Here is an 11,879-nt window from a genome sequence, read left to right as displayed (position 1 = left end):
GAAGGACTTCACTTCACCAGTTGAAATCCTCTCTCTCCCCACCTGGCTGGATCTTTGAAGTTATTTTGATTTATGTTTTTATTTAGCATTTAAGTTAGCGTTAAGCAATCCTATAACTTATTTTGAACCTTTATTCATCAGTTTCTTCCTTTTTCAAATTTTCTTTCCTTCCTTTGTTTGGGATGTGGTACCCTTTGAGGTAAGAATTCTGGAATGGCCGGAAAATGGGCGTATATTTTTTTTTATTACTGGACCAATGAGCTGCCTTGTCTGAATTCACTTCCCTTTCCCCAAAGCCAATAAGTGGTCAGATTTGCATGTCAATTAGATTCTGATAAAGTACTCATGAAGTGGATTGACTGCTTGTAACTTAGATTGAGATATGAGAACCGAGTAAAATAATTGATTGTATGTTGTAGCATATCTATGCATGTGTGTGAAGCATGTTATAATATAATATAATATAATATAATATAATGAAATCATAGAAATTACTGAATGGAATGGTGAAACATATTAGTGAAGAGTTTGGCCAGGAGTTTTTCCTGACCCTGTGACCAGGCGAGGAACATTTCTGGGCCCTCAGTAGTTTTTCTATAACTAAACTAGGGCCCCGAGGTTTCCCTGCTCAGATGAGGTGGGTCCAGGAAAAACTCCTGGCCCTGGAGCTGAGTGAAAGGAATGGAATGTGTTCAGATATGTTGATGTGTGTTAATTACCTGATGACCTCATCACTTTATGAATACATAACATTGACGCGACAGCTGTAAAGGTCTTGAAACCCAACCCTAACCCCCCCCAGAATGACACCACGAGGAAACGTTTGCATTGCATCATGGTCTCTGTAGTTAAAAGCACTTTGAGTTTGCGGGGGGGAGCACAGTGGGACTGAATGGCCTGTTGCATGTTAGTGCAGGTGTGGCCTAAAGGCAGGTGTGAATCCCTGTGCCGACCTGTGTGTTCTCTCTTTCTCTCCCTCTCTCTCTACCTGTCTGCTCTCTCTCTCTCTCTCTCTCTCTCTCTCTTTTTGTCTCTCTCTCTCTCTCTTTCCCTCTCTCTCTCTCTCTCTCTCTACAGCAGCCAAAAGTTTGCTCAACAAGAAGGCGGACGGCGTCAAGGTGAGTTTCTGGACTGTTGGTATTTTTTTAAATTTTTGTAAACAATTTGACAAGCGTTTATCATCCAATCCGATGGGAGAAACAATGATCGACATGTGTCTGGTTCCATTTTGCCACTTATCCTTCCTCCTACCCCATAAGTGTTTACCGATCTGAAGGGATCCGATAGGTGGTAGCATTGGCCAAGTGATGCATCCGCCATATTGCTCTGGCCAATCCAGTTCTTGTCAGATCTGTGTTAAACGGGAATGGGCTGTCCGAGGAGCACTGTGGAGATGCACGTATGACATCATCATTCAGGGACAGTAACTCCCAGCCGTGGCACTGATATTGTAGTTCTTCCTCCAGGTTTTCCTGGAATCAGGGGTCAGGTGTTAGAATTCCCCTTTTTTACGATCGTTATATCTCTATAATTACGTTTCTGTTGTTTCCTTTGATCGATCTACCTCCCCTTGCTGTAGTTCTTGGGTCAGATTTTCTGTAGTCACTTAAAGCACACGTGTGTGTGTGTGTGTGTGTGTGTGTGTGTGTGTGTGTGTGTATTGCGTGTGTGAGTATATCCTGTATCAGTGTCACTGTGCTCTGATAGCCTGTGATGTGTCATGACTCCCCCTTTACACCCCCTCCACCCTGCAGGTCAACAACAAAGCCAACACAGTGACCAGCCCCAAAGACATAAGCTCCGCCCCTGCACTGGTATACACAACCAACACCCCCCACTCCCCCCACCCTGGAGGAGGCGCAGGTTGACCCTACCCACGCTTACAGGGGCAGACACATGGTCTGATGCAGGGGTCGGGTCGGGTCGGTTCGGCAACTCCTGTCTTGGAAGGGTTGCATTGTGTGCAGGGTTTTGTTCCTAACCAGCAGCAACACGGCTGTTGTCAGGTCATCAGTCCGGTCCAATTGAAGACTGTGAGATGGATTAGGTGCCATAACAGCTGGGCTAGAACAAAAGCCTGCACACACTACAAGGCCTTGTTATCCAGAATGCCCCCCCCCCCCCTCCCCAACCCAGGATTAACATAGAAGAGTACCCTGATCCTAGATCTGTTGTTAGGGGCAACCTCTACCTCCACTCCCCTGCATAGAGCCCCCCCCCCGCCCCCCAAACCACATCACCGCCGTTTGTTCATTACCCAGAATGCAACACTATGACATGCTTTGAACAGCTTTTAACCACCCTATTTCAGCAGAAATATTGACGATCAGTCCTCCAAAAGCTGTGTTTTGTTTCTCTGTGTGGCTTTGGCTGCTTATTATGGGGTGTCTGTGCATGGCTGAGAGTGAGGATGCTGGCTCCTTAGCCCGGTAGCCATAGTAACGCAACTGTGGGAGAATCATATGGCTGTCTGAGGCTTACTGCATGCTGTTTGATGATTGGCTGGCTAGCTTGGTCACATGACTGCTCCGCTGCATGATGTCAAAGGCTTTATGTGCATTCACTCTCATGATGATTACGCATGAATGTACACATACGCACACACACACACACACACACACACACACACACACACACACACACACACACACACACACGCACACACGCACACAGTCAGTCTGACGATAGTGTAATCTGAAGTAGTGATTAGGGGGAGCTGAGCTGGGGTCATCAGGATCGATTCCACTAGTCTTCACACAATGCCCTGGGAAGCACCACATCTGATTACGAGAGAGAGAGAGAGAGAGAGAGAGAGAGAGAGAGAGAGAGAGAGAGAGAGAGAGAGAGAGAGAGAGAGAGAGAGAGAGAGAGAGACCAGGAATTCCTCAGATCAGGATGGGCGGGTCAAGAGACAGACCACACCCCATAGAGCCACACCCCCTAGAGTGCAAGACCAGTGGGTGACCTCCCACCTATGACCCTCTCTCAGCAACACACACACACACACACACACACACACACACACACACACACACACACACACACACACACACACACACAGGGGGGGCATAACTTCACCTCTGCTGCTTTTGTACAGTATGATTCCCCCATCTTCAACCCATCGCTTGCTGCTCTCTCTAATTTCATTTGCCATTTCTTCCCTCACTCTCTTCTCCATTTTCTCTCCAGGAGCCACAGACTACAGTGATCCACAATCCAGTGGATGGTAACAAGGTATAGTTTATCTATTTTTTATTCAACCATTATCTATGCAGGCGGAGTCAGTTAAGAACAAATTCTTAATTACAATGACGGCCTGGCAGTTTACAACACAGCAGATTTGTATAGATATGAAATGTTCACATCACACAGTACAGAAGAGAACTTTGAGGGATTACATGTTGTAGGCCCTTCTACTAATCTGTGCATTACCGGCATATAAACCCACAGTATGTAACCCCATTTACACTGACCCCTAACCGGGAATTTACCATTAGCGTGCATGACTAGGTCTGCCACAGGTCCAAGATTGAGCGGTATGACCTGTCCTAGCTCAGTGTACACAGACAACAGTAAACAGTAAATTACCGGGAAATGCCTCAGTGTAAAGTGGGAGTTGATATATATATATACATCATCAAATAATTCCATGACAACAAAGCTGTCTGGGGACAAAAATAGCACGTTTGTATTGGGAGCTCCATAGGAGACTTAAATCAATTCTGAATTGTAAATATAGCTATTTTAGCTATTTTTGAGCGTGATCACATTTTTTGGTGTACTGGTTAATAAAGCTAAAAAATTATTTTTGAAAATAAATCTTCTAACCTGCGCAGTTTTACACTGTCTCCGTTTCTGGGCACTTGTTTGGGCGCCTCCAGTGACGTTCCACTTTACCAGTGTATTCTGATCAATAAGCATTTTACCTTCTTTTGGCGCTTTAGTCCAAAGTTTGGGATTTGAAATAAAACAATGAACATGAGGTTAAAGTAGGAAGTCCACAGAAGCTGGACATGGGTTTATTGGATTAGAAGTGTGATGTTTCTGTCTCGGGGACCTTAATCAGACATGATTAAAGGGACATGAGACTGTTTTTTCACATGTGGTTATTAGAGCCCTGTCCTCTGTGTTTCCTCCTCCCAGGAGTCCATAGAGAGCGCCAACACCACTATAGAGGACGAGGACGTGAAAGGTAGGGATACTCGTCTGTCCGTCTGTCCATCATTCTGTCCCTCTGTCTGTCCTGTCTCATCCGACCTAACCCTGCTCTGTCCAAGCTTTAGCTCCCTGAACTCCTGACAATGAGGCCCTTATGTGACAGTCTGAACCATTCCCTCTCTGACAGTTGGACTTTATGAAGGCCAAATGTGCACCATGTTATATTCCTCCTCAGCTCCTCCCCCTCTTCTTCCTCCTCTTCTTCCTCCTCCTGGTCAACTCCTCTTCCTCCTCTTCTTCCTCATCCTCCTCTTCCTCCTATTCCTGGTCAACTCCTCTTCTTCCTCATCCTCCTCTACCTCCTCCTGCCCTTCCTCCTGCTCCTGGTCAACTCCTCCTTCTTCCTCCTCAAATGTTTCCCTGTATGACAGTATGACTCTGATAGTGACCTCAGCTGGTTTGTCCACCTGGTGTGTCTCCAGACTCCCACTCCTCCTTTAATATTCTTTTGGTTTAATGTAGTTATCTTTTTGGAAAAACCTGTTGTTTTTGTTTTTTGTGAACCCCCTGAACACACACACACACACACACACACACACACACACACACACACACACACACACACACACACACACACACACACACACACACACACACACACCCTCCGACCCTCAGCCCCTAGTTTTGGGAACTTAGTGAGCAGCATCTGGAGCTCAAAGGGCCGCTCCACCCAGATCTCCGAGCCCAGGCAGACTCCTACCTCCTTGGTCCAGAGTAAGTCCCTCCTGGGTGGGGGAGAGACCATGCCCCTGTCCCCTCTACTCAACCTCTCTGGAGAAGACCCCTCCCCTGTCCCCTCTACTCAACCTCTCTGGAGAAGACCCTGCCCCTGCCTCCCACTATTCAAACAACCCAGAGAGAAACCTTTGTACTTAGCTGATGAAGGTAGGCATCGGAGGACGTGCTCATTTTAATGCATGGGATGGAATGAGGAATGGTATTAAACACAAACACACATGTTGAATACCTTTCCTCATTCCATCCCATGCATTTCAATGAGCTGGTCCTCTGATTTCTACCTCCACCAGCCTCTCCTGGTGCACTTGTACACCCCCTCTCCCCCCCACCACCCCAATCCTCCCCCCATCCATACAAATCATGTCAAGTCAAGTCCAAGTCAAAGCCCTAAGTGTGTTATTGTGAATGGAAGGTGCACCAAATGAATTGCATCTTTAAAGAAAGTATGTTTTCTTATTTTTTTATACAGAAGAGAAATGTCGCTCCTTTCCTTTTGCATTAAGCCCCATCATATCCCACCTCTTGTTGTTAGAGTGAGTCCAAACCCTGGTGTTGAACCCCTGAGGTCTTCGGTCCCTGCCCCTGCTCTGCCATGGGGAAGGTCAAGCTCTGTGTATCTCCAGGCTCTGATTTGAAGGAGAATCCTAAACTGTATTTCATCCAGACTCCCATTCTCTCCCCTCTCCTCTCTCTGTCTCTCTCTCCCCCTCCTCTCTCTGTCTCTCTCTCCCCCTCCTCTCTCTCTGCCACTCCTCTGTCTCTCTCTCTCCCCTCTCCTCTCTCTGTCTCTCTCTCTCTCCCCTCTCCTCTCTCTGTCTCTCTCTCTCTCCCCTCTCCTCTCTCTGTCTCTCTCTCTCTCCCCTCTCCTCTCTCTGTCTCTCTCTCTCTCCCCTCTCCTCTCTCTGTCTCTCTCTGCCCTCTCCTCTCTCTCTCTCTCCCCTCTCCTCTCTCTGTCTCTCTCTCTCTCCCCTCTCCTCTCTCTGTCTCTCTCTGCCCTCTCCTCTCTCTGTCTCTCTCATCCACCTCTGACTAACCCAAACATTGATTCATCATTGACTCATACTGTACACATACACATACAAGTGTGCACACACAGACACACACACACATACACACACACACACACACACACACACACACACACACACACACACACACACACACACAGACATGGACACATACATACGCACACGTACATGAATGCATGTACCCTGGCACACACACACACACACACACACACACACACACACACACACACACACACACACAGTCATACCAGTACATGCTCACTTGATGACAGCTCTCTGTCAGGGCCTCTGTGCTTTGTTCTATTGAGTAGAAGAGAGGAAGTCTATGCTCTCTCTCTCTCTCTCTCTCTCTCTCTCTCTCTTTATCGTTGCTGGAGGTGAAGTGATTATTAATACACAAACATGTCTTTCCTCGAGGCAAATTATAAGTCCTTTTTCTCACTATCCCCCAGCCTGCACCAATAACAATAAAGGTAACTCAACATCTCTCTGTTGAATCCACACCTGTACCAACCGCATCTGGGCATTGCTTCATTTTAATGGTGAACTCAGTGAAACTCAGTGAAGAGTCTTATCGACGTCATCTTACGTTTCTTGCCTGAACATTAGCTATTAGTCATGGGACGCACTGGCAGGTTTTATTCTGTTTCGCCAAACCATATTTGAAAAAAAGCAACAAAAAAAAACACAAAAAAAAAAAACTAACTAAAACTTTTTTCTTTTTTTTGGGAGTGCATTCCATTTCTAATACTTGCATAATTCTGCAACCTTTTAGACGAGCATCCATTCAGAATATATATTTTGAAGACTTTTATTTTGGAGCGTACAAGGACCTCCTAGCTACATTTGCCTGATGTTATATATGTTGATGTTGACGTTGGGATGACGTTAGGATGACGTGGGGATGATGTGGGTCTGTGGTTGTGTGTTTCAGCTCGTAAGCAGGAGATCATTAAGGTGACGGAGCAGCTGATCGAATCCATCAACAATGGAGACTTTGAGGCCTACGCGTGAGTTATGTGTGCGTGTGAGTCGCGCGTGTCTGTGTGTGTGTGTGTGTGTGTGTGAATTCTCACAGATTAACAGTTAATTCTGTCAATAATGCAAGATTCTGCCTTGATGCAACTGATTTGTGTCGCGTTGACTTAAAATTCTGCTCTCCATTTGACCCTCCTCTTTTCCTCTACCCTTCTCCTCTCTCTCTCTCTCTCTCTCTCTCTCTCTCTCTCTCTGTGGTTTCTCCAACAGGAAGATCTGTGACCCAGGTCTGACCTCGTTTGAACCTGAAGCCCTGGGCAACCTGGTTGAGGGCCACGACTTCCACCGATTCTACTTTGAGAACGGTAAAGGATGTGGACTTGTTACTGTTCCTGAAGGCACTACTAACTATCTATGGCATTGAATCTATTTGCTAATAACCAGCATTTATTGCTAATACCATTATTTGTATTTGTATGTATAGTGTGCATTTTAGTTTGAGCATTTAGTTTGTTTTGTATGATATATTGTGCATAACATTGTTGAGGCCTGCCCTGTGTAAACTAAGGATCTCACTGCTCTGGTCGCTCTATGAGTACAGAATGTGACGATAAACAACTTTGAACTTTGAGCTTTGAACTAGCTCATGTCCAGGTTGTATACAGTAGGATGACTCGGGTGCCCAAAACAATCATTAAGCTTTAAGTGGCAGAAACTCGCTTGGAAAGGCTTACAATAAGACAGAGAGATAAGACCATGTAATACTGGCCCCTGTAGATCTGAAATGATTGGACAGTATGGCCTATTGGTTATTGAAATATTAGTTAGCCAACTGTCACTAGAGTTAAGTAGTTAGTTAGCCAATTATGTCCAGAGTTGAGTAGTTAGTTCGCCAACTGTCTCCAGAGTTGAGTAGTTAGTTCGCCAACTGTCTCCAGAGTTGAGTAGTTAGTTCGCCAACTGTCTCCAGAGTTGAGTAGTTAGTTAGCCTACTGTCTCCGGAGTTGAGTAGTTAGCCAATGGTCTCTCTCTCTATCTCTCTCTCTCTCTCTCTCTCTCTCTCCTTCTCCCTGCAGCGCTGTCAAAAGGTAACAAGCCAGTGCACACTATCCTGCTGAATCCCCACGTCCACCTGATCGGGGAGAACGCTGCCTGCATCGCCTACATCCGCCTCACCCAGTACATGGACGTGGGGGGGATGCCGCGCACCATGCAGTCAGAGGAGACCCGCGTCTGGCACCGCCGCGATGGCAAGTGGCAGAACATCCACTTCCACCGCTCCGGTTCGCCCAGTGTCCCCTCCCAGTAAGATTTATTGATTGATCAACAGTTTTTACAATAATGACCTGGAAGGACGATATTACATGACATGGGTCTCCTTCCAGTTGTAGCCCCCCGGTAAAGTTGTAACTTACACCCCTCTATGTGAATGTGTAAGTAGGTGATTTGGAATCACTTCATCTGGTAATGAAGTAGCCCTGCCTGAGACATTTAATCGCAACTGTCCCCCTCGGACCTCGAGGATGTCCTCTTGGCCTAAAGGTAGATGCTTGTGTCTTCCACATGGGAGACCCGAGTTGGAACCCTGCATGATCAGTTATTGTCTTTCCTAGAGACGACTTGGCACTGTCTTAGGATCACTTCTCCCAGTAAGAGTCTTTCCCTAGAAAGGGCAGGATGATTGATTGACAATTGAAAATACAAATGGCTTACTTTTAAAACTGGCCTCGATTCAATTCTGCCAGTGAGAGCCACAGTGTGGTGGAATACAGCAGTGATTAAATGGCCTAACAGCTCAATTTAAAATTCAATAGCCTACTAAAAGCATTACCAACGCACCATACCCATACACTGTTGAGCAGTGTTATCAAGGTGGTTAGAATCAATGAGCTCTTCCTTAACCAAGTCCAAAGAAAAACTATGAGCTAACTTTGCCCAAAGAAAGCAAAACTTCACCTGTAACTCTTTGTCCTAATGGCTATCACTCTGTTTGTATATTGAATCTAATGCCCTTTATTGTGTGTGTGTTTGTGTCTTTGTGTGTGTGTCTGTGTCCGTGTGTGTCTCTGTGTCTATTTTGCAGTTAATGGAATATCAAGCTTCAATTTAAGACCCCATCAGCAAATCTCCAAGACGGGCAGTCGACTAGCCAACCCCGGATTGCCCGATGACCCCTGACCCCGACCCTTCTGTAAGGACATTACATCGCGCAGGAAAAGAATATCTCCACATTTTACTGTCAAGGCATTTTACTAAAGGACATCATTTGAACCACTTAGGGTGGCCAGCAAACCATTAATGGACTTATGAGATGAGCGTATTATTGACATTTCTTTTTCTGTTTCTTAAGCTGTTTTGGTATGCATTTTAAATGTATAGAGATGTTGAAAATCTACTATTGTAACCTCTCTCCCGAAAAAATTAGTTCTGTATTTTTCTGTGTATTTATGTGTGTGCAATACGAAACATTTGAAAGATCAGAATGTTAAAATCGAGCTTGCTTTAGTTCTGGTGATGTTTATACATACATTGTGATTGTTGATGAAAAAACAAACAAACATTCAATTGCTATTCTTGCTATCAGAGGAATTAAGAATTTCCGTAAATTCCGTTTACGAGCTACATTTACGTTTGCTATGAGCTAAGTCATAATGTTTGGATCGTCAGATTTCAACATGTACTACTAATTTAACTGTAAAGAAAAGCAGAGCAGCTTACACTTTGCATTGAGATATGTTTGCCTTTATATCATTGAATAAGAATTAAGAGAATGTAGCATATATGTAATACATGAGAAATCAAGACTATTGTGCAATGCATGGGGGGGCTATCGTGAGTATGATCATATGATACTATAATATCTTCTGTTTGATTTTGTGAATCACTGAAATGTTTGTTTGCATTTGTTAATGTTGTACATCGGCCCTGTCGTTAATGTTCTCGTCCTTCAGTATCATAGCACTGTCTTAACAACGGTAACTATGGTAAATATCCAGCATAAATATCAAAACATCATACTGAAGAAGAAGAGAGAAAAAAAGCTTCCCCTGGTTGTTTAAGCACCCCTTACATTTTATATATAAAACAAAATGGATTGAGGAGAAAAAAACATTCATAATGTTTGTACTTGTATTGTTCTACTGTATGTTACATTTTTGTTGTTTGTTTTTAGTCATTTCCGACATATCGTTTTGCCAACGCCACAGAGAGGCAATGAAGCAAAGGCTTGTGTTTTGCGCAAACCTGTTCTTGTAACCAACACTCAAACCTGTGGTGTGTTGACCAAAATAAATCCTCAATACAGTAGCATCACTGGTCCACACTCTAAAAAGAGAGATGAGATTATGAATTTATCATTAGAAATCTGAACTCTCTTTTTTTGGGGTGCAAACTTGTACAATGGGATATCCTGGGTGCCAGCCTGACAGTTTGCGAAAAGATTCTCAGTCTGGAACCTAGGAATCAGGTGCTTCGGTTTGAAAACCACCACAAGCGGAGGAGAGGAGATGAGAGGGGAGGGGAGGAAAAAAGGGGGGAGGAGAGACGAGTATAAAGATGACATCAGAAAGTCTTCCTAGAGGATCAGTGCTTCTACTCACCAGTGGGCTCCTCGCCACACAAGGACAATGCCAATATCTTCATCCTTTAATTTATATTGTTTGTCTTTTTTTTTTTCTTTTTTAGGGAAAACAATATTAAACATTTCTTTTGACGAAACGTATGATGTCAATGCAATGCACCGCCCGTGACATGGTGTGTATAACTTATTGCCAGCATGGCGATAGATGGTAACATGTTTAAGGAATAAAATAAAGGTGTGATAACAATGTTTGAGTCAATTGCAATGTTGTCTGGACAGTGATTTAACGTATACTCACAATACAATATTTATCGTCTCCCTCTCAAGATTCTGATGATCTGTAAACATCAAGAAAGGATGGAGAGAGAGAGAGAGAGAGAGAGAGAAAGGGAAAGAGGGAGAGAGACATCAGAATTCAGTCATTCTGCTTTTCCATCAATACAAGTATGTCTATTCCAACCAGTAGAGTGCATAGTGCTTGTGCTTGCATGTGTGTGTGTGTGTGTGTGTGTGTGTGTGTGTGTGTGTGTGTGTGTGCATCTTGCTTTTTTGGGTTACAGACAAGTGTTTGAGAGAGCAACAGAAGTTATGGGGCACCTCTGACTACACTGGGACTGGAGAACTCTTCTTCTCCCATTTTAGGGTGTTCATGTATTTTGTATCGCTGCTTGTTTTAATGTATGTCATATATTTAATCTCCAGACTAAATGAGTGTATGGCAGTGAAACTGGCCAGACTGGTCAGGACAGGGAGAGGCTGTACTTCACTGACTGTCACAGAGCTCTCCCTTGTCCTCAAGAGAACATGGTTGTCAGAAGCAGCTCTGTCCAGGGTTGTGAGTCGTGTGGCGTCCCTGCTGAGACTCTGGCCAGTGCAGTGTCTGGACATGACTGAGTTCTGCATCCCTGGTCACTCTCTCATCACACTGCTGTCACTGTGTCACCAGCCTCCTCTGACACTCAGGTGAGGTGGTCTACATTCTTACTGTACATTGTACTCTCTAAATAGTCAGTTAGATTGTTTATGCGTGTGGTCATAATGCATGCTCTAGGTAGTAAAATCCAATCCAATAAACCAATTATATCATTTGTTGACATTTTACATTCCTCTCATGTTAGTCAGCACTAGCAGTACACACATTGTCAGCTCCCGGCAGGTACAGATAACAGCTGAGACTAGATGAAAATGCTGCATAAATTCACAAGACACTGTAGGCTGTTAATAAATTGGTCAACATTGTAGCCACCTAAAAAACAAGAACCGACGAACGAACGAATGCCAATTCTTGCTGTGTTCTGAGCTATTTAATTATGAACAAATAAAGTATGGAACCTAAC

The 11,879-nt window shown here is 44.4% G+C and overlaps 1 protein-coding gene across 3 annotated transcripts in view; it reads left to right on the top strand.

Moving 5' to 3' along the window:
* camk2d2 (calcium/calmodulin-dependent protein kinase (CaM kinase) II delta 2) overlaps positions 1-9,195 on the top strand; it is a gene marked incomplete at both ends in the record, with an annotated part of 35,896 nt that extends 26,701 nt beyond the window's left edge. Inside the window, 9 exons of one of the 3 annotated variants that reach the window (XM_083693290.1) lie at positions 1,078-1,118; positions 1,755-1,814; positions 3,190-3,234; positions 4,144-4,192; positions 6,437-6,457; positions 6,919-6,994; positions 7,233-7,327; positions 8,039-8,267; positions 9,046-9,195. In XM_083693290.1, the coding sequence (XP_083549416.1) occupies positions 1,078-1,118; positions 1,755-1,814; positions 3,190-3,234; positions 4,144-4,192; positions 6,437-6,457; positions 6,919-6,994; positions 7,233-7,327; positions 8,039-8,267; positions 9,046-9,049 (620 nt within the window). Of the gene's footprint in view, positions 1-1,077; positions 1,119-1,754; positions 1,815-3,189; positions 3,235-4,143; positions 4,193-6,436; positions 6,458-6,918; positions 6,995-7,232; positions 7,328-8,038; positions 8,272-9,045 lie in introns of those variants that run through there. The other 2 variants (XM_083693291.1, XM_083693292.1) reach the window with 2 other exon arrangements.
* Between the last annotated feature and the right edge of the window lie 2,684 nt (positions 9,196-11,879).

Source organism: Argentina silus, assembly GCF_951799395.1.
Source record: "Argentina silus genome assembly, chromosome: 21".
In the NCBI taxonomy this organism is placed as follows: Eukaryota; Metazoa; Chordata; class Actinopteri; order Argentiniformes; family Argentinidae; genus Argentina; species Argentina silus.
This window is presented reverse-complemented; position numbering and strand designations above follow the sequence as displayed.